General features: G+C 35.5%; 1 protein-coding gene across 2 annotated transcripts in view; it reads left to right on the top strand.

Annotated features, from left to right (window-relative positions):
* KLHL1 (kelch like family member 1) overlaps window positions 1–23,502 on the top strand; it is a 362,363-nt gene that overhangs the window by 198,172 nt on the left and 140,689 nt on the right. For both annotated transcript variants that reach the window (XM_040487388.1, XM_040487389.1), the window contains exon 5: window positions 18,457–18,669. In XM_040487388.1, the coding sequence (XP_040343322.1) occupies window positions 18,457–18,669 (213 nt within the window). The remainder of the gene's footprint in view (window positions 1–18,456; window positions 18,670–23,502) is intronic.

Consider the following 23,502-nt stretch of genomic DNA (forward strand, 5'->3'; position numbering starts at 1 on the left):
ATCATCAATAAAGTGGCCACCTGTGATGATGCTTTTTGGAATGTCAGGATAGGTAAGGTTTTTGTAGACTCTATTATGACAGAAAATAGTTCTATTATAACAGGAGTCCTGTGATTATGAAAATGTACTGCCACCTATGTTACGGAGAAACAAACTTCTTTTGTTATTTCCTGATGATGAGAATTGAGAAGAAAGTATTTCTCGAACCAGTAGCTGGGTGATAATACCCCTTGGCATTATATACAGGAGGGTTGTGCCATACCAGGGAGCACTACCTAGGCCTGGTGCCAGGCCTGAGGGGATGCACTCCTCCTCCTTCCAATCGTTCCTGAATCTGATTTATGTTTCCTTCCTCTGGCCAACACTAGGCACTCTTTGAAGATTAGATACAAAGTGCAAATTATGTAATTTTGGTGCTTCTGCATATGACTTCAATTCTCTACTATTAACATTTTTTTTTTAATTTTTTTTCAATGTTTATTTATTTTTGGGACAGAGAGAGACAGAGCATGAATGGGGGAGGGGCAGAGAGAGAGGGAGACACAGAATCAGAAACAGGCTCCAGGCTCTGAGCCATCAGCCCAGAGCCTGACACGGGGCTCGAACTCACGGACTGCGAGATCGTGACCTGGCTGAAGTCGGACGCTTAACCACTGCGCCACCCAGGCGCCCCACTACTATTAACATTTAAATCTAGCATTGTACAACATAAAGATGTAGAGTAAAATTCACCCTAGTAGTTTAAAATGTTAACTTTTCTTTATTTAGACTGACATTAAATAGCAAATAAAAAGCACCAAGACAAATCAAAAGGGATAGAGTGGAAGAAGAGAAAAAGCTTTCTATGTACCTTTAACATCATTTTTTCATGCTCCTTGAAAAAGAGACTCTGCATTCACTTTGCATTGTGCCTCACAAATCATGTAGCCAGCCCTGCTTCCAGGACATTCCGATACATGCAAAAACTTGAGAACCAGTCTTCTAACACATCAGGGAATCAATGAGAGAGCTCTGCCAGCTGTTAGCATATCTTAATTACACATTTATATCTAAGAAGATAATCACAGGAAAGGTCTATAGAACCATTGTACCCACACCGAGGCAAAATTTCATTTGCATGCAGCTTCTATACGCCCCACTATACCCAAAAAAAACATTATGGCATTTCAGTGTCACCACAAATCTCTTATCAGTCCTCAAATGTATCCCGTTTCTTTTTCTCAGTGCTCATCTATACTAGCAAAGGCTGCAGATCCATCGGGGGAAGGATCAGAGGGAAATTCTTTGTATATGCTGGTTGTGGTATGCTTCTCAAGGGCTCTCATTTCCCCCTTAAATTAGTAGATTCTGAATCTGTGGACTTGTTTTGATCTAGAAATTGTATGGACTAGCATTTGTCATTACAGTGGATAATATCCACTTTCATATCACCAGCTATCAAGTTTTCTAACTCCCCAAATGAAGCAATATCCTGAGTGAAAAGCCATCCATCTAACCTCAACATACTTGAAGATCAATTCCATAGATTCTCATGGATCAAAGAAAACTATGCCATTCAGGTCTTCCTACTCTTTATTTTTATTATATCCATCTCGCTTCTGATAATTAACTGCTGCCATCTAGATTCTTCCATGCTGGAATATCAGTAATTCCAGTGGCACTAAGCTCCAGGAAGATGATAGGGCCTCCCACTCCTAACTCCAGCCTTCTTAACATTATGGTTCCCTCTTCAGCATTATTCTTTGGGCCCTCCCAAGAGGGCATAAGAGTATAAAATGAAGGGATTTTCTGTTCTTTCACATAATCCATTTTAATATTTCCACCTCCTTCTGATTTCTGTTTTCTTCCTCAATAATATGCTAATACAGTTCTAGCATCACCAATTTATTTACAGTAGGGCATAATCATATACAGACTTCAGGGTAGCTTCCATTTTCATTACTAAAATCAACTCTTAGCCAGTATGTTGAATCCCAAATAATGAGTGAGTGGCCCACATAAATAGTCTTATCTTTATTCCTACATTCCTCCATGTTGGCTTCATACCAAGATCAATTCCAAAACATACTCCTTCCTACTTTTTTCATACCCTTAACCAGATCCTGTAATTGCTTTGCTGTGAATGTTACTTCTTCCTGCATCAGAGTTTTTACTTCTCTACCAAAATGGTACCAAGACTTGACTCTGGTTTTTAACCTAGAGGCAATGATAGTTGGTGAGGAAAGGAATTGAGATAAACCAAACACCTTTGGCATTACTGTTTTTGGGTTATATTTGATAAGGTTTTTATTTATTTTTTTTTTCTGTTTGTGTAGCAAAAGAGAAGGGACTGTTCTGCAATCTAGAGGGGAAGGGTTCAGAAAAATTAGGGTTCAGGATTTTCAGGCTTGCCTCTCCCTATATTTATCTCAATTGACAAGTTCCCATTCTTTCCCTGTCACTTATATGAGTCATTCTTCTTTGAAATAAGATTTTATCATCTATCTACAACTTACAACTGTAGGACCTTCCACACCTCACTTTAACCCTCATTAGTTTAATTTATTCATATGTAGACATTAGATATTATAATCTATATGTTTCATACCTTATTTACTAGCCTATGATAAGTTACAATTTCTCTCTCTCTCTCTCATTATCTAGTGTTAGAGACACCTATATCAAAATATTTCTCTAAATATATTTTTTGTTTTATTTTATAGTCAATCCAGATATTACTATGAATTTAGTGGAATCCCATAAAAATTACTAGAACATTGATGGTAATACATACAGATGGAAATTCAACTAAAAGCATTACACATAGCTCCAAACTTGTAATATGACCAGTCATGTTGCAAATAATTTTTAAATCTGTGATAACAGTAAAGCTACAGTAAATATTTAAATTTGCCATTGTGTATTAACAGCTTTAGGGCATATCAAGTGGATAAAATATGGTCTTTGATATAAAAAATGCTTGATAGAAAACTATATAACTTTTTTAATGTTTATTTATTTTTGAGAGAGAGTGAGAGAGAGAGAGAGAGAGAGAGAGAGAGTATGTGCACAAGCAGGGGAGTAGCAGAGAGAGAGATGGATACAGAATCCTGAGAAGTCTCTGTGCTGTCAGCACAGAGCCAGAAGAGGCACTCTAACTCACGAACCACTGTGAGATCATGACCTGAGACAAAATCAAGAATCTGACACTTAACTGACTGAGCCACCCAAGAACCCCAAACACGATATAACTTTTTATATAAATTGTATTATATATATATATATATATATATATATATATATATATATATAATTTTAACAAGACATTTTAAATCAGTCTTTGTCGAGTAACAGCAAATGGAATCATGGGGAATCATATGAGGAGAACTTACCACTACCATAATGCCTTGCCTGATCCCACTCCTACCAGACCTCTTACCCCTCACTTCCCTTCCCCCCTGCCTTGGGATGCTATTATAAGACCTATTATAAGAGTAGTCACAGGATTAAGAGTTATATTTATGGCTAGTGTCCTAATACATGGAAACTAGAGGGAATCAAAACAAAATAAAGATACTAAATACTAATTAAAAAAATATTGGATTGGTGGGAAACCTATATATATCAAGCAACCAGATGTCAAATTATTCCAAACTGAGAATAGTTGAGCCTTTATTCATATCCTCTGACAGTGAAAACAAGAGGTAAAACCTTGTGCTTGCTCCCCCCAAAAAACATTTTTTTTCCATAAAGAATGCCACTGGGTAAGGGTCAGGTGGATTGGCACAGACAAGAGAATCTGTTCCACTGCCAAGATGCCTCTAGCAGAAGACTCCTGCTAATTTGTGGAGTACTGAGTAGAGGAGAAAGTGAGGGGAAAGGGCTAGGAGTGCAAAGGTACAGAGTCAAGGTAGATTGAAGTGCCTCAGCTGAGTCTCCTGATCAGGAGACCTCTTAATGGGGGAGCCTAAGCTATGAATGCAGATACCTGTATGAGCATGGCCGGCCTTGGGGATGTGAGTCTTGACTACAACTTTCTTCAGAAACTGTAATGCCTTAGCTGTGTAACAAGTCTGGTATGGAAGGGAAGTTTTCCTTTATGAGTCCTGCCAGCCAAAGCCTTGCCATTGCCTATTATTGGGCCTGAAAAACCACATATAGGATTTGTTCCTGGAGCTGGACTCCTCAATTCCATCTCTTGGTCCTTGAGGGCCTGAGCAAGAAGCATGGGCTACCCATCATGGGCTTGAATGAGCCAAAACTGAGAGGCTGTGACCAGAGCTGGTTAATCTAAGATAACAAACAACAAGGGGCATAATCAAAATGACCCCAAGTAGGACAGTAAGGTGTCCTTATTGGAAGATTGGAAGAGTGAATGTAGCCATGATTCCCAACTATTACCAAGGAAAAGGTATGCCACATCCATTAGGATCTATTCTAGATAGCCAGAAGCCCTATGGACTTTGTAATTGACTCTTTTACTTTATTAGTTTCATTGATCCATATACATGAGATGTTAGCAAAAACACAATAGGGTAAGGATGAGTATAGGGAGGAAAATCTGCTATGTTAAGGGAAAAAACAAAAACAAAACAAAAACAGCCTTGATGGTGGATGTGTGCTTTGTTTCAGATGTTCTGGTTACTCCCACCTGTCACAGGAATTTGTGGAATTTTAGAGACACATTTCACTACTGCTATGCCAGAGTTCAGTTTGCAGCAATGCTTTGAGTCAAGATAAATAAGGTTGTGGCACTTGAGGTACCAGAAAGATCCATAGACAAATATCCACTTGTATGTAATGGAACAACAATCAAATGTTTATCTGTAGGATCAAGATGTTGTCATATACTCAATAGCCACTCAAATTCAGAGCAGTGGCCACTGCCTGGAAAAGGTGTCTCTGTAAATTCAATGAGATGGAAGTAACATGGGGTACCCATAGGAGAAAAAGAAGAGAATTGAGACCCTCCCCCCTTCCACTCTTATATGTAGCACTCAGGCTGAAGGTACTCATATACTATCAGTTCAGAACTGGAGGGAATCCTCCACATCAACAGTAAAATGAACAGTCTATCCTGTCCATGATCAGGAATACCACATTCGATCCAAGCCTAAAGGTAGTCAACCCAAGTCTTCTGGCTAAGATCTTCTTAGGAAGAAAAGACAAATCTATTTTATATGCTGATATCCATCCCTTGGGGTTACCAAGAACACAGTAGCAGGGCCACCATAAGGAACAATGTTTGAACTAGAGATCTCAAGTTGATAACCATTCTTTTCAAGGTTTCTATAGGTAAAACTTCAATCTCTACACCTGAAGGGAAAATGGAAAAGGAGATTACTGTCTCTATCTCTCGCATTTTAATAGCCATCCTGATTGCCCATCTATTTGAATTTTTGTAAAGACGCTAAAGAGGATGGAAGACTTTTGCAGAATCCCCCGTAAAGTCCAAGGTGTCAATAGCTGTAAAAATGGGGTGTACAATTGAAATAAGGGGACAGACAGCCTGGTCAAACATGCAGGACAAATGGGAAGTACTATTTTATATAGTTACTGCATTGCTCCAGACTACTCACCTGAAATTCATGGTCCAGGCTGGGGTTTTTTTGTTCCTTCCCATCAGCCCTTTATACCTTACTGCTATTTTCCATTAAAACACTTAACCTCCCCTGTGGCTTGTGAATGATACACAGCATCTTGAGTATATCATATGCCCTGTGATTAGGCCTACTGGGGTATAAGTTTGGCTGCAAATTTCAGGGCTGGTATTGGATGCAATGTGTTTAGGAAACCCAAATGAGAAATAAATATTATCTTATAGCGCCCACATAGTGTGGCCTAAGTCAGTGGAATGTACAGGCAGGAATGACCAGACCAAACCTGGATAAAGTTTCACACTACATTCAAGATCCAGTAGAACCTCCTCCATATGGGGTGACAGACCCAACATTCTTCCTGAAAAGATCTTCCTGGCCCATTGGCTCAAAGAATCTGTCGCTGAGTAGAATTATTACTCTTGGCCAGAGTCTGGTAGGTGATTCAGCTTTTCCATGCTGTTCTGGCAGCTTCTGACAGAAGAGGCAGTCCATAGGCTCAGTTTGGGATGTTGTCTGAATTTCCATGAGATATCCTCCATGGATCCCAGCACATCTGTTTGTTCTGGGGAAAAAAAAATAATAATTCATTCTCTACGTTCAGATGACAAATATGGCCTGCCCATTGGTTATGTTCTCTTTTTTCTATGTAAGAAACTTTCTGGTGAGAATCTACATGGTTAACAAAAAGATACAATTGTATCTAAATCTCTGGTCCCCACAGAGAGGTGAGAAGTCCCGTTCTATATGCCAGTATGAGGCTTGTCACTGACCTTACCATACAACCAGACCATTAGCCATAGCCCATGATTCAGTGAAACTAACATGGCACATTTGCTGTGGTGGCCTGGATAGCCATCTGTACCCCATGAGGCTCTGGTCATTGTGCCACAGGTCCTTTCTCACAATCTTCAAGGGACAGATTTCTCAGGTTGGATGGTAACCACACCTCATTCCATCTCAGTAGAACTTAATTGGAAAGAGCCATCAGAGAAGCTCAGCAGATAGTGAGCAAATGACTCATAGCTGTGAAGTAGTTTTACTACCAGAAATCCCAATCATGTCATAGATCTTAACAGAGGACTCAATTTGTCTGATACAGGAAGCTCATGAGTCTCCTCTAGTGAAGTGGAAATAGTACATACAGAGCAGGGTGACACCTGGCCTGGCTAGAGTCTTGCGTCTTCATGAGTTGGTCTCAGGAGTGCCCACCTACCTCTTAGGCATAGCTGCAGAGAAGCCACTGTCTCCACTGGCCCAGTGGGAACTCAAGTATAGAGACCTCCTGGATCATGCATGGGCCTGGTCTCTGACAGCTCATTGGGAATACTTAGCCTCACTAAGTTTAATAAGATTACCTCCTTCATTTTGACAGCAGACTCAGTCTCAAAGTTTTCATGAGGCTATTAGATGAAGCCATTTGAAAGGGCTGTCCACACTTTTTCACTAAAGCCATAAGCCTGAATATCCACTGAATTGCCAGAAGTCTGTCTTTGCCTGGCACTCGCCGAAGGCTAACCTAGAGCTCCATCCGATACACCTCAGTGTGTGAGGGGTCCATCACCAAAGGACCATGAGCAATAGCCAGGAGCTGCTTTCCTACTTTTTTAGAGCCCCTTTGTTGGATTCCTCTCTTTGTAAAAATTCCCTGGTTATTTAATCAAATACTAATCTAGGTACTGCTGTGAAGATACTTTGCAGATGGAATTGAGGTAACTAATTGAGTTCAATACAGAGTGATTATCTAGGGTTATTCAAGCATAATGGCATGAGTGCCTAAATGTAGAAGAGGAAGCCAGAAGAGTCAGTCACAGAGATGTGGCAGAATAAGAAAGAAGAGACATGAGGCAGAAGGAGAGGCAGGAGAGATTTGAAATGTAGGGATTCAGCCTGCTTTTGCTGTATTTAAAGATGGAGGAAGGGACGTGCTCAGTAATGCAGGAAGCTGAGAATGACCTTCAGGCAACAGCCAAGAAGGCAATGGGGATCTCTGTCCCACAACCACATTGAACTGAATTCTACGAATGCGCTTCAAACAGATTCACTTTCAAAGACCGAAAGTGAAGGAGCCTTGCCAACATTTTAATTTTGGCTTTGTGAAATCTGAAATAGCACACCAACAGAGCCACACCTTGCCTGGACTACAGAATTGTGAGATCATAAAGTCATAAATGGGTGTTTTTTTAAGCCGCAACATTTGTGGTTATTTGTTACAGGAGTAAGAGGAAACAAATATACAAGTTTATCATTCTTTTTACTTTAAATAGACAGAAAAAAGATTATTTAATAGCTTTATCAAATGTAAAAATGTATATTTAGCTTTTGTTTTAGAAATAATGAATAGTTACTTCATATAGAAACTCTGGGATGCCAATGTATATAGCCTATGAGAAGTATGAACATCTAACTTTTCAGAGTAAAATACTTGTCTCTTTTTACTACATTTTATTTATAAAATATAATAATATTCCATGGACTTAGTTTGGCACCAACTTTCATATGTAATGCATTGTATGTAAACATATATGTTGTAATGTAGCTAATGGCTATTTTATTTGCTGAGAGATAAATTAATGGCATGCACTAAATTATTATTTGGCAAACTGGAGGAAAATTTATTATACATTTACATGACTACTAAAGGGATTATCCTCTTTCTTCCAACTGTTTTACATAAAGTATTCTCTTTCATTAATTTCCATTTTACAGTTTTCTTGGGAAGAATTTTTATAGCTTGCTTTTGATTTTTACTTGATTTTTTGACAATGATTACGATTATGTCTGTTGTTTAAAATTTTTTTATAGATGTTAAATATTAGAGAATATACTATTCTGTAATTTTTAACATTGGTTTAAAGCAGCTAGTAAATTAGTCCACCCCAGAAGGGAAATAGTCTAAATCCTTTTATTAAGCAATAAATGCATGCACAATTATAATTAAAATTTTACATGCTTCTGTAGAGACCATTTAAACCTTAAGATTGCAAAATTGTAATGTATTCTTTGTTCCAGAATGTTAATGCTGTTCTTAACTGCAAACTAATCAATGTGGTTATGTAAGCAACCCATACTCACTCTTCCGTTTTGTTCTACACATACTTTTTACCCCAACTGTCAGGCTATTTTAGATTATGCATATAACAGTCTTCCCTGATGCATCATTTATGTTTACACGCATAAGAACAAAAGACTATATAAATACAGGTTGACAAAACAATCCTTTTTTGGTCCTGAAAAAAAATGTTTTCTGTTAAGATAAGGGATAAACTTTCTTTCAATTTTCTGTAAGCACAGAATGAGCACTACCTGATAAAATACACATTTTTATGCACCAAAGAAGATTCGTACAGCCAATTTTCTGCAAGATGTCCTTGCAAGGAAGACAGAAATACTATCTTATGTTAAAATTCTGTTTTCTAGAAAAGTTGTAGAGGATCATTATTTTAATGTTTTTATGAGGCATTGTAACTCCTTTAAGAAAAAGTTTATGTGATCAGGTGTTCTGGACATTTTGCTACAGTGAAAAGAAACAGCTTTGAATTCATAGGTATGCTGTTACCTCCAGATTTAATTGGCAATATTACCATTTCTCCCGTGGGCTGGCACAAATATGTGCCTCTTATAAAGATTGTGCAGAGATTTTCATGTTCCTCTTTTTTTTTTTTTCATCTGCTACCTTTCTCAGTGATTTCTATAAGACACCCAAAAGAAACTTGACAAATACTAATGGAAAGCAATTTATGAAGGGAGGGGGGAAAGATAGGTTTGGGCTCTACCAAGGAGTATATGTACCTAATATTAAGTTACAAAAATGAATACTACTACTCTAATAATTTATGCATACATAATTACAGTGTTTCACAATTTGCAAAGTAATTAATATGTTTTGGAACAATTAGTTACTTTTCCATTACACCAAAAAAAAAAAAAAAAAAAAAAAAGGAAGTAGAACTGTTTAGCTGCCTGGGCTATTTCTGGTAGTGATGTTTATAAATGATTTGTATATGCTCCCTTCTCCCTTTTCCTACATATTAGTAGACAATATATCACATATTTAAGTTTGAATAATTATCTCCAGTATCAAAAGCAAACCAAATTATTACAAGGGTTAAAGAATCCCATGAAGATACTTGCATTTCATTTGTATAACATTGTAAAGTTTAGGAATTATTTCCTTCTAAGATCAATGGGCTAGAAAGCAAATTAGAAAAGGTTTATAGGTTAGGTGTTTTTACAGAGCCCATTTTCGAGGTGAGAAGATGGTATCTTAGAATAATTAAGTGACTTTTCCTGAGAAATCTTGACTAGAGAGTATTAGAAAAGGATGTTCTCCAATCCTTCCTGTTGAATAATTATTGCTTTTTCCACTATAATTTCCAAGTTATCTTAACTCTTTAGCAATATTTTTTCAGAAAAGACTTCCAGTCATAGACTCATATATTTTTTAAGGAATTTAAAATAATGAAACTATCTTTTGTCTGATACAATAATCTTGAAAGATGACCATCAGAAATCATTTCTGATAATGGATACAATTTTAGAATTATTATAAAAGGCTTCTATTTAACATTGATACTCTAATATTTGGGGGGGTAGTTACAACCAGTTAAGTAACCACGCTTAATAAAGGGAAAATAATTAATAATGAAAATGCAGCCATTCCCTGTAGTTTTGCAGATTTGGATCTTGATAGTTTATCTGTAGCTAAAGAAAACTCAGAAGAGGATCCATATACAGGTGTGGCCATTAATGCGTACTGCTATTATTAAGGAAGGGTTTGATATATAATTTTTTAAATAGAATTTATTGTCAAATTGGTTTCCATACAACACCCAGTGCTCATCCCAACAAATGCCTTCCTCAATGCCCATCACACATAGTCATTTCCAAAGCACTGACAAAATTGGTAAGAAAAACACTGTCGATTATATACATTGGCAACTCTTTGAATATTTCTTTTTCTTGTTTTATTTGAATAACAAAAATTATATATCTACCTATACATATACATATATATGATTGAAATTAGATTTTTATGCAATGATTGTTTAATATTTATGTTGCCTTTATTTGGAAAATGTCTTTGGGAAAGTTTAAAAAAGTTATATGTAAATGAACAACGCAGAGTCTGTAAGAATATATTTTTAAATTTTTTAATGTTTATTTATTTTGAGAGAGAGACATAGTGTGAGTGGGGGAGGAGCAGAGAGAGAGGGAGACACAGAATCCAAAGCAGGCTCCAGGCTCTGAGCTGTCAGCACAGAGCCAGATGCAGGGTCCGAACCCACTAGTCATAAGATCATGAGCTGAACCAAAGTCAGACGCTCAACCAACTGAGCCACCCAGGCACCCCCTGTAAGAATATTTTTTATTTTCGTTTTATTTTTTCTCATTTCTGAAGGAATAAAGAAAAGAATGCAAGTCTGCTCTAGCATAGCTTCTTGGTTTTGAAGATTAGGATCCCTTAGAAAGATTAAACAATGATAGTTCTGTAGCCTTTAAAAGTCATAAGAGAGAAAAATATAATCCTCACTATTTGAAATGCTGATCAATAGACTAAAAAATAGATTTGCCTGGGAATTAATGTAAGAATATTATAAGAAGGCAGTTTTTACTTCAAAATGAGGGCAATTTTCCGGGGCGCCTGGATGACTCAGTTGGTTAAGCATCCGACTTCAGCTTAGGTCATGATCTCGTGGTTCATGGGTTTGAGCCCCATGTAGGGGTCTGTGCTGACTGCTCAGAGCCTGGAGCCTGCCTTGGATTCTGTGTCTTCCTCTGTCTCTTCCCCTCCCCAACTTATGCTCTCTTTCCCTCTCTCCTTCTCTCTCTCTGTCTCTCAAAAACAAATTAACATTAACAAAAAAAAAATATTTAAATGAGGGCAATTTTCTGCCAGAGCTATTCAGCAATGATATGGGCTTTCTTATAGGGTAATGTGTTTCCAATCATTGAAAATCCTCATTCGGTGGACAGTGCACAGAAAAGTACATAGACTATACATTAAACTAAGTAGCTTCAAAGATTGTTTCCAATTTGAGATTATCTGAGGTCATAGAAATTCCTGATGCTGGGGGCACCTGGGTGGCTCAATGGGTTAAGTGTCCGACTTCAGCTCAGGTCATGATCTCACTCATGGTGTTGAGCCCTATGTCAGGCTTTGTGCTGACAGCTTGGAGCCTAGAGCCTACTTCAGATTCTGTGTCTCCCTCTCTCTCTGCCCCTCTTCTGCTTATAGTCTGTCTTTCTCAAAAATAAACATTATTTTAAAAAAAAGTAATTCTCCATGCTAGATAATGATATGAGAATTAGATCACATGACAGCAACATGTCTTTGGTGCTCTGTGAATCTGTGATTCCATGAGAAACATTTCCTTGTCTTGGGCATTGCTATTCCAGAGAGGAAAGGTGTGTATATTTCCTAACTCACACTCCTCCTTGACCTCATTTACTTCGCTTGTATTCTTATAACTTTGACTCCATTAAATTCTCCATTTTTTCTCTCTTGTCATAAAATATCTTATAATATCATATTTTCCTTCTCATTAAAAAGTACGTTCTTTAGGAGCCAGAACTTTTATTTTTTAGTCTCAGTATTCTTTAGCATTGTGAATATACTAGGCAGAGAAAAAAAAAACACTCGATAAAATTTTGTTGACTACATAATCAGTAAAGAAAATAGGGAAGATACAGAAATGTGAATGTAGACAATACAGCTAACAATAGGAGGCTAAAGTGAAGGGTAGGCACAGATATGGAATGGTAATGGCTGATGCGTATATAACACTTACTAAGTATCAGCTACTTCTCTAAGAGAAGTAAACATAATTTAATCCTGACTCTTAATCCTCACAACAATGCTATACAGTGGATACCATTTCTATCCCATTTACGCACAATGAATCCAACTTTTTAATCACACAACGAGTGGATAGCAAGGGTTGGGATCTAAATCCTGACCATCTCTCCAAGTCAGTAGTAATATGTGACTCTCCATAATCACCATGCCACATCATGGAACTCAGATATATCAAAAAGAGGTGGAAACAAAGTTCAGGTGAGCATTTAAGAATCAAGGTGCACATGTGTTGCATAGTTCAAAGTAAGACAGGAAATCTAAACTAGATGAACAAAGAAGAAGCAGAAGGAGAACTTAGTCAAAGGATAGATAGCCCAGATAATATAATAGGACAAGAGACTGAGTACCTAATCCTATTGTGACTAACGAAATGACTGTGTATGAGCCCCTCCAGCGTCAACATTCTCACCTGTAAAATAACAAGATGTTATTTATCTCTTAATGAGTCTCTATTCCCTTTGAACTCTAACGTAGTATTCAAAGAGTTCAGAGAGCAACTTTGACACTGGGATTAAAAATTAAAAATTCAGGCAAGGAATGTAATCAAAAGCCAATGTTTTAACTTGAAATGGTTAGTCTTGACACCAGTATATCAGTGTAGTAACTTCAAGGTAGCTGGTGTAAGAAGCCCTTGATAATTGGAAGAGATATGTCTCCCCGCCCTGCACTTCTAGAAGGTTTAAATTCTAGAGGCAGTAGAAAGGGAAAGAGGGAGAGGGAGAGGGAGAGGGAGAGAGAACAAGAGAGAGAGATCTGGATCCTAATAGTAGAACACTTTTTCCTGACCCTGACAATCTTTTAGGTAATTGGAAACCTGATATTTCTTAAAGGCATCAATCTATAAAATAAAGAGCCTAGAAATTATAATTTAAAAGATTGGGAATAGTTTCTTAGGTTTATGTAAGGGTTTTTAATGTAACTATTTTTTTTTACTTTCTCTTATGATATTTATTATTTTCCTGCAGCTGCCTTAACAAAGTATTGAAAGCTGAGTAGCTTAAAACAACAGAAATTTATTCTCTTATAGCTCTCGAGGCTAAAAGTCTGAAATAAAGATGTCAGCAGATCCATACTCTCCTTGAAAGTTCAAGAGAAGAATTCACCCTTGACTTTTCCAAATTCTGGTGGTTCCTAGCAATCCTTGGGATTCCTTGGCTAGTGACAGCATGACTTTTATCTCCACTCTCACATGGCCTTCTTCCCTCTGGATCACCTCTGTGTTTACGTGGTGTTCTCACTGTATGTCTGTTTCTGTCTTTTAGGATACCAGTAATTGGATTAGGGACCACTCTAATCCAGTATGGCCTTATTTTAACTTTAGCTACTTACATCTGCAATGACCCTATTTCCAAACCTCACATGAGCTTTCAAGTGGATATGAAGTTTGAGGAGACCCTACTCAATCTGGTGGTGCATCATGTAACTTCTGCTTCAATTCAGAATTTAGACCAAACATTTGCAATTTCATATCTATATAATAAGCCTCAGCCAGAGGATGTAGCCAATTCTCAGGCTCACCTTTCAGTTTTTCATTTATTTGATAGTTTGAGTCTCCTAATAATTCATCTTTTTAACCAATAACATTTTAGATGGACAATGAATTCTATAGCCTCTTGTGATTTGGAACCAAGCCAGAGATTCTGTGGTGGTCTGGCGAAGGATTAACCTTTCCAATATAATGCTTAAAAAAGCAATTAGGAGGTTCTTCTAAGTGGGGTGCCTGGGTGGCTCAGTCAGTTTAGCATCCAACTCTTGATTTTGGCTCAGGTCATGATCCCAGGGTTGTGTGATCTAGCCCCCGTCAGCCCGCTGAGCACTGGGCTTGGAGCCTACTTGAGATTCTCTCTCTCCTTCTGCCCCTCTCTCTGGCTAGTGCGCGCGCTCTCTCTCTTTCTAAAAATTTTTAAAAATTAAAACAAATAATACTCATAAAAGAAAAGAAAGTTACTCTAATTGCCCTCTGATCACAAAGTGCAAGATGGTAAAACATAAGTTTTAACTCAGTAGACGTGCATAACAGTGGTTTCTATGAGTTAACCATAATAGTGTACCATGCATATAGTGTACTACTACATTGGGAGTAGCTGCTGATGAAGTAAACAATGTTAAAGTTTATGTTAAAGTTATTTGAACATTAATAAAATATTTTACTACAATTTAATACTCATAATTTTAACTACATCAATAACTAAAATATGATAATTGAATAGATTTACTTATATTATTTTGACCTAATATTACCATTAATTGTTAACTGACTTTCAAAATTATGTCAAAAAGTTAATTTCTACTGGAACTTCAAATCAATTACTAATTATTGATATAAAACCAATAATAAGCTAAGGGAAGACAATAATATAATTAAGGGAGAGAAGAAAATTAATATTAGAAAATATTTGTGTCACATTCATGAAATAATTAAAAATGGTGAGGAAATTCTGTTCAAAATAAAAAATTATAATTTTTATAGTTAGCCAAATTATTTAAATATTATGAAGTAGAAAAAGTAGATACTAAAATTAAGTCTTGCTCTAATTAATTAAGATTATTTGTGTCTTATGTAGTGGCAACTTAAGTTTGGTGCTAAAATCTTCTTTATAATAAATGTTTCAATCTATGTGTAAAAGTTGTGTGTATATAATACTATTTAATGGAGAGACTGTCAAATCTTTAAAATAAGTGTATTCCATTATATGGTCTAAAGTAAACTTTCAATATTATTTCTCTCTCATTCTCAATGAAATTGACATTCCAAATATGGCAATTTATACCATATTACCTGCTATTATGTCTTTGTTTATATGCTTTCCTCTAGTTGTAATACTATATCTTTCCATTTCCCATTTTCTAGTTTACATTCCTAGCTATATTCTAGGCCCATTTGAGAAACCTGCTTGACAAGTCATTTTCTAAGCACTGCATGTTTTATAGGTGTCTCATGTGTGGTATGCTTTTTGATGCACATCCATTTTGTTCTCCTTACTACAGTTATCCGGGACCATATGTTATGTGTTCAGTAAATCCATATAGAATGAATTATTGAATAAGTTTAAAGTAAAGTTATTGCCCAAAAGGTAAATAGGCCAAAGAATTTTGATGCCTTTCATTACTTGATCTTCTCTAACAAGGAGTTAGCTAAGGTGCACAAGCAATGTATGGAAACTAGTGTGAATTTATATTCTTTTCTTCTTCAGTGAATAGAACATAATGAAATCAAAACAATTACCAGAAGCTAGAATAAGCAAAAACAAAAACAAAAACAAAAAAACAAAAAACAAAATACCAGAAAACTATTAGGCAGTGTATCATGAAAAGGGGACTTGATGGAGAAAACAAAAAAGAGCAAAGAGAACTTCAGAACTCCAAAATATGTGAAGGAAAAATAATAAACAACATACTATACAGTGTGACAGATCCAATAATATCTGCTACTAGCTCTTAATGTCCAGTTTATTTATTGCAGTTTTTTCAAACCTGGCTTGTTCCCAAAAATGTAGTATGCCTTGCAAAGACATAAAATTATAAAAATATACTCTAAATCAGATTTAGGAATAAAAGAAAAAAATTCTGCTGTAGTGATGTTAAATGACACCTATTGGAGCATCTGAAAAAAGAAATCAAACTATAAAAGGCTATAGCCTTCCTATGAGATAGATTTCAATGTAACTCTAAGTATTCTAAAGGCAAAATAAAAAGAGAAATCTGATCAATTTCATAATTTACAACATCCATAGTAAAAGCAAACCAATTTACTCAGGAGAAGTGCAATTATTCCTGCTACTAAAACCTGTAGGAAATTTCTCCCAAGGATCATCATAAAGAGACACTGTAAAATATAACAAAATATGCCTTAAACAATGTCTTTGATAGACACCACTAAGAGTTTCATAGAACTGCTTTTTTATGGCACCCTTTACTGTATACTGCTGGTTTAGCTATACAATTCTGTGTGTAGTTTAATAGAGGCATAGATTTTTCAGTAACTCGAAAAATAGATGGACAAAAACATCTTTCAAAGATTTCAAAGACATCTTGATCTCACTTTTAACAAGTTCTTTAGAGAAACTTGGTGGCAGTATTTCTCAGAACACTCTATTGGTTACTTCAGTAAATAGTTATTGGACATCAATAATTTACATAGTACTACATTAGGCACAGAGGAAACACCGGGGACAAAAATTTGCAGGAAATCAGCTATTCTGTGATGTCAATTAAATGTATATAAATATGAAAAATGACCTGAATGAAAGTAAAAGTTGACATGCTTTTGTGACAGCTGAAGGCATTTCAAGCCTTGGATTCAGTTCCAAGGATATACTCTTAATATAGGTTAGGTCTGACTTAGAAAATGTGTTTGGATTTGCTCTGACATACACGGTAATGGGCACTTGCTGAATCTCCTACTCAGCTTTAGGATAATCATAATGCCTTTTGGGGAAGAGATCTAGTCCCATCTCTTTTACATTTTTTTCTATAATAGGCATGTATTGAGATTTCTACCAAAACTGTGATTTGAGAATCCTTACTTATATCTTTGTTGGTGTTGAGATACGGAGGACGGTGGAACAGAAGAGGCAACCAGTCAGATCTGTCTTCCCTAACCATACATCAGCCCCTGGAGCCTGTCTGCTAAAATATACAGTTTTTGACAAGTCGTTTTAAAAATGTGTTTGAAAAAAACTGCGCTGTTCTGTACTAATTCCAAGATTTTATTCTTCTCTACAAAGATCATCAACACAGCAATTCAATAAATATATACTATTCACCTGCTATGTTCCAGGATCTAGATATACAAGGTTAATTGTCAAGGTGTTTGTCTCAAGGAGCTTCCAGTTTGTGATGAGACCCCCTAAGTACACTGAAAATTAGGCCACAGTTTGGTAACTGCTGTCTCAGATATAAATACCACGCACTGCAGAGGCATGATGGATGGGGCAACCAGATCAAATGCAAGCAGACAGAGGGCTCGAGAAGCCCATATATAGCAAGTAGATTTGGAATTGAGTCTTGAAAATGACAGAAATTAGGAAAACAACATGGATGAAAAGTCATTTTAAAGCGATAGAGGGAGAGAGGGAGGACATGTCAATCAGGATGGAAATTGAAAGAAGAGTAAGTAATTTTTGTGACTGGAACACAAATAAGGTGAAGCCGTGTAGGCTTAGAACAGAAGGAGGTCAGACCAGAAGAAACTAGTGTGGTTAACCAAGAGATTTGAACCAAAAAACAAAAGTAGACTGAAGCAAACCAAGCAAAACTTCAGAGTAATGGCATACATTTTATGTTTTAGACAGATTCTATCATTATTACAGGGGCTGCAGTAAAGAAGCTAAGAATAGAGTCAGGCAGAGTAATTAGAAGGTTATGGCAGCAATCTGGAAGAAAATAAATGGGGATCTAAATTAAGCCAGAGAAATTGTGATGAGAGGAGGGAGGCATGAGAGATAATAAAAGGGTGGAACATACGTGCTTTTGTGACTTCTCTGGCCTATTTGTGCTATATTTGTTTTTTTTGTTTTTTGGGAGTCTTTTTGTTTGTTTTGGGTTTTTTGTTTTTGTTTTTGTTTTTTTTTTTTTTTGCTTCTAAATAAACAATGATGCATCTTATAGTGTCATTTACTCTCCATGTAGTTTCATTCTCACTTTCTGATTCATGTATAGGTAGTCAAGCTTTAAAAAATCTGAAATGCTATTCTCTTCGTATTCACCGAATCTTACATAGCAGGTCCACTTGAAACTTGAACATTTAATCACTTAGTACATTCTGCCTGCATAACAAAGCTCAACATTATAATCCTCCAGTTATTACAAGATCTGTGCTGTCTCTGATACATTTACACTTCAATTACAATTACAATGCTTTCATTTTAACAGCTTCTAGTTTCTGAAGGATTAAGTCTCAAGGATTATGTTATAATGAGAACAAAGGTTATTGACGACTTTTCTCATTTCTTTCTGAGATGCTTTGCTAGCTAAATCAAAGTGAAGCCAAATTTATGCCAAGATGTTTTCTCCCTGCAGGAAAACATAATGGAAGTTATGAGAAATCAAGAGTTTTTACTGCTTCCAGCTGAGGAGCTCCATAAACTCCTGGCCAGCGATGATGTAAATGTCCCTGATGAAGAAACCATCTTCCATGCATTAATGATGTGGGTCAAGTATGACATGCAGAGGAGATGCAACGACTTGAGTATGCTTCTTGCCTTTATAAGACTGCCACTGCTTCCGCCACAGGTAATTGCATGTGATGCTGATTAATGGCTACTATGTGTTGAAAAATCCTACGTTAAAAGTAACATCAAAATATAAATAAAAGGATAATAACAACTTAAAATAGAAAATAATACCCATAAAGCATTTGGTAACATAGTCATGTTCAATTAATATGTATATAGTAAATGCGTGCGCGCGCACACACACACACACACACACACACACTTGAAGGCAGAAAGTCCAACCATTTCCCAAACTAAGTTTTATGCCCCTCCATTACCATTTTCTTACAACTTTTCAATTATTAAAGAAAAAGGAGCATCACACCCCGTTCATTATTATTCCTCACAATTTTGTTTTTACTTTTAATCAAATACTCTTTGCAGGAAAATTTGGTGATGGAAAATGATGATGATAGGTCTGAATTCCATCTCTGCCACATATTGACTCATGTTCATATAACTATGAGAATGTCACTTAATGTCTCTGATATTCAATTCCTTTATATATAGAATAAAATTGTGCTATCACACAAAAATTTTGAGAGGATCAAATTAGATAAATAGTATCTAGAAGATGTTTAAAACTTTGCAATTAATTCCCTGGTTCCCTATTTTGACAATCTAGCCATCTGCCTATCTTCTATATAATTTATTTATCTAGCCTAAGGTGTAATAATATGATCATTTTCTGATGAAAATACATCCTTGAAGTATATTTTAAGGCTCAATGCATGAGATATCAAACCTCTATAGATGGATAAGACATATACTGACGGGGTACATACTTATGAAACAACAGCCTTTGGCAGTTGGGATTGTGAAATCTTTAATAATTGGAGCTAAGGAGAATCCATACACCAAGTGAACCAACCACCTCCTTTGATTGATGAGTTATGTAAGACACAGGTGAATTGCTAAGAACAAGTTTATTCAGTTCGTAAGAAGAAGAGTATTTTTCTCTGATTTGGAGTCTTGTGCTTTAAACTAATTTGTAATGTTGCAAAATTATCTATGTGCAGCAATGTTAACATGGGGTTTCTGTCTTCTCAAGCTATCCAAAATAAGCTTGAAGGTAGCTCTTACCTCCGCAATGTTAGATAAAATTGTGTTGTGTATACATTTTTTTTTTCTGGTAGCTGTGGGGGGCCTGTAACATTCACCTGATCCTTCTTTTGGATCCATACAACCCTCAACACTTTCACTAATACATATATTACTAAGAATGTAATACAGGGAATTAGGGCACTGGGAAAGAATGACAGGCCAAATATAACATGCTAATACGTGAAGTGAGAGGTATGGTCGTATATTAAGTTTGGAAAGTTAAAAAAACACTGTGTAAAAATTGTGATAACAAATCAAACTTAATACAGTAATAATTGTTTTTCATCTGGCTGCTGAAATGAATAAAGTAATAAAAACAGAGAAAAAGAATTTATGGAAATGCTGCCTAAGCAAATTATATAAGATTATCCTAATACCAGGATTTTAAAAGGGAGACAAATGCATTTAGGTAACTAAACAAAGAATAAACTATGAAGCCAAGCACTGGATTTGTCTGCATCTTCCATCCTAGGTTCTGACGCAAGATATTCTTTGAAGCTTGGGGATCTTCTCTCAGGATAGAAATGGCCAATGATCACTATTAGCCAAAAATATCATACTCATCTGTCATCAAAATGGGAGATGCTTTTACCTATACATGCCTATACTATTCCATCAGAATAGACATGTAATTCTTATTGGTTCAGCTGATTCATCTTAATAAGTTAAACTGTTTATTAACATTAGAAATTAAGATATATATTTTTGGTGTAACTCGCTAGTAAAAGACTTTTAAGTATACTCTTATTACAGTGTCTAATAGGTATAAATATAGCATATATCTATTCTCTATTCCTCATTTCTCAAACTAGGGCCATTCCAAACTAACTTTATATATAATTTCAAGATAGATGTGCAAGAAGAAAGAGTAAAACACAATTTCTTTTCATAAAATGTTTCTGGATATAGGAGGAGCTATCACTTCTTAACTAACAGAATTACATGTCATGATAAGCACTTTCCATATATTTCTAACCTTCAATACACAACTGCAAGGTAGATGTTATTAATTATATTGTACAGAGGGAAAACAGGTTGAAAGAGGTTAAGTGACCTTGTCAAAGGCCATAGAGCTAGTGAGAAATCCAGACTTCTTGCAAACCTGAGCTGTGATGTAGTTCTACTGAGTGTACGTTGCTTCTTTGTTTGCTTTCAAAAATGGAATACCATAAAAAATCGCCTGAATACAGCAGTTTTGAATATTCCTACAAAAAGACTGGTGAAGGAAGAAGAGCAGGGGAATAGGAAATAACATGCTTTTATTTCTTTCTTTAGTTACCAAAAATAATACAGTTCATCTCATTTAATTTCTTCATTATCCCATGTAGTAAATATTATTATTACCATTTGACAAATGAAGAAATTGAGAATGGGAATGATAGCTGTCTTCCTATGGAGTTGTAGATTGTGCTCTGGATGTATCTGATTATTCCACTGAGGAGAAATGAGTGTAGTATTTTTCTGTTGGCTTCATATTTAACTCAATCTCCGACAGAGGTTAAAAAAAAAGAGTTTAATCAAATCTAGAATTTTCTAGGCTTTTACATGAACTTTCAAAGAAACTAAGCATCTTAGGGTCTTTAAGAAAAGCCATTATGATGAGATCAGGAAACATTTTTTCTTGATCCTGGAGCCATTAAATATATGTTTACACCTATTATGTATTGCTTATACACCAACACTCTCCTCTCTTCTCTCCTCCCTCTCTCTCAATATATATGTTTATTATATATATATATGTATGTGTATATATATGTATGTTTATTATATACATAATTTACATATCTATTAAAGATTAAATATATGTGCTTATTATACACATAAACCTTTATTTATATTTTAATAGTTATATAAAATACAATATTACATTTTAAAGTACTAGCAATATTTAAAAGAAGGAAAATCTCCATTTTTCTAGTGAGGTAAGAATTTATTTTCAAAGGGAAAGAGTAAATGGGCTAATTTTTTAAGGAGACCTGAGAGAAGAATTAGTACGATAATTCCTATGATGTAAATGACAGGTTTCAGGTAAGTGAGAGAACGATGCTCGGAAGACCTGTTGGGAGCTACATATAATATTGTGAAGCAAAACACAACAAGTACTGACCAAGGCAAGAGTAGAACACCAAGATTTAGAGATGTCTAAACAAAAAGAAATAAATGTAGAAAAAAATATATGCTTCTGGGATAAAGCTAAACTAAATAACTGGGAGTATTTTTACAGCCTTGACTTTCTAGTTTCTATTTAGTAAGTGCATGGAAAAATTTCTAGAGCTTAAACAAAAAGTAAAAATAAAGACATTGAGACTTCATCAACAAAGAAAACATGTTAAAAGATTGACTGCTGTCAAAGAATAAATCTAGATTATTACTACACTAATAGTCTTCTCTTATGCTTGTGAGCCAATTGACCAACCTGCCTTAGGTGGATTTCAATTTAATTATTTATCACAATCTGCATTCTGTTAGATATTTTTTCCATCATGTGTATCTGTGTTTAGTTATTTCTTAAGTTCACAAGAGAAAATATGTTCTGATATTCTCTTTTATTTATAAATTAATGTATGTTATTATAAAGTATAAATTATGTTAATTTGGTGTACAAATATATAATAAAGATATAAATTTTGGTAGAGAGTATGGATTTTAGTTAAGCACAGTGGTAGACACCATGAGCTTCAGGAGAGAATAAAAGAAGAGACATAAAAAGACTCAGAAGTGAAATGTCTATTTTATCTTGTATTGAAATATAATAGTTATTGCTGAAATAAATTCAGTTGGCTTTGCTATAGAAAGGAACTGAGGAGGGGCGCCTGGGTGGCGCAGTCAGTTAAGCGTCCGACTTCAGCCAGGTCACGATCTCGCGGTCCGTGAGTCCGAGCCCCGCGTCGGGCCCTGGGCTGATGGCTCAGAGCCTGGAGCCTGTTTCCGATTCTGTGTCTCCCTCTCTCTCTGCCCCTCCCCCGTTCATGCTCTGTCTCTCTCTGTCCCAAAAAATAAATAAACGTTGAAAAAAAAATTAAAAAAAAAAAAAAAGAAAGGAACTGAGGAAAAGGCAAAATGAAAAAAATACATAATTGAGTTATAGTCTAATAGTGAGTGACTTCTATTATCTTTTAACATTATATTTTAAATAAGGGAGAAGTAGAATTTTCCATAAGAGTTTCTATATTTTTCTGGACTGCCCAGAGGTTTAAAAATTTCAACAGAATTGGAAAAAGTATGGAAATTTCATTTTAGAGAGTGAATGTGTATGTGTGTGTTGTGCGTGTATGCATCGATTTACTTTTTTTCTATATTTTCTTTTATAAAGATGCAACAAAAGAATATGTTCCTATGCAGTAACATGTTTTAACACTATGAAACTATTGTTTCCACTCGTTTTAACTGATTTCATAAGATATAAACTTGTAATACGTACATAAATATTTGTTTCTTATATACCTGTTTTAAAAGTACAAAAACTATCCAATTTTTGGTGTGTTCCTTTCTAATGATTGGTTTGGAAATTTAAATCATGTTATTCCAAAAATGAAAGGATTGCAATTCTATATATACTCAAGTCAAAATATCTTCCAAAAAACTCAGTTTTTCACAGTCAGAGATTATTTAGAAGGTTAGACATATAGAAATAAACTATGTTTCCTATTTGGAATTGGTATTGTTTCTCTTTTGAGATGACAAGGATAAAGATTTCTTATAACTTACTGACCAGATACCTACTGACTTTTAAAAGAAATATGTAGCT

This window comes from Herpailurus yagouaroundi, unplaced genomic scaffold, assembly GCF_014898765.1.
Source record: "Herpailurus yagouaroundi ecotype Mexico unplaced genomic scaffold, PumYag 164, whole genome shotgun sequence".
Taxonomy (NCBI): domain Eukaryota; kingdom Metazoa; phylum Chordata; class Mammalia; order Carnivora; family Felidae; genus Herpailurus; species Herpailurus yagouaroundi.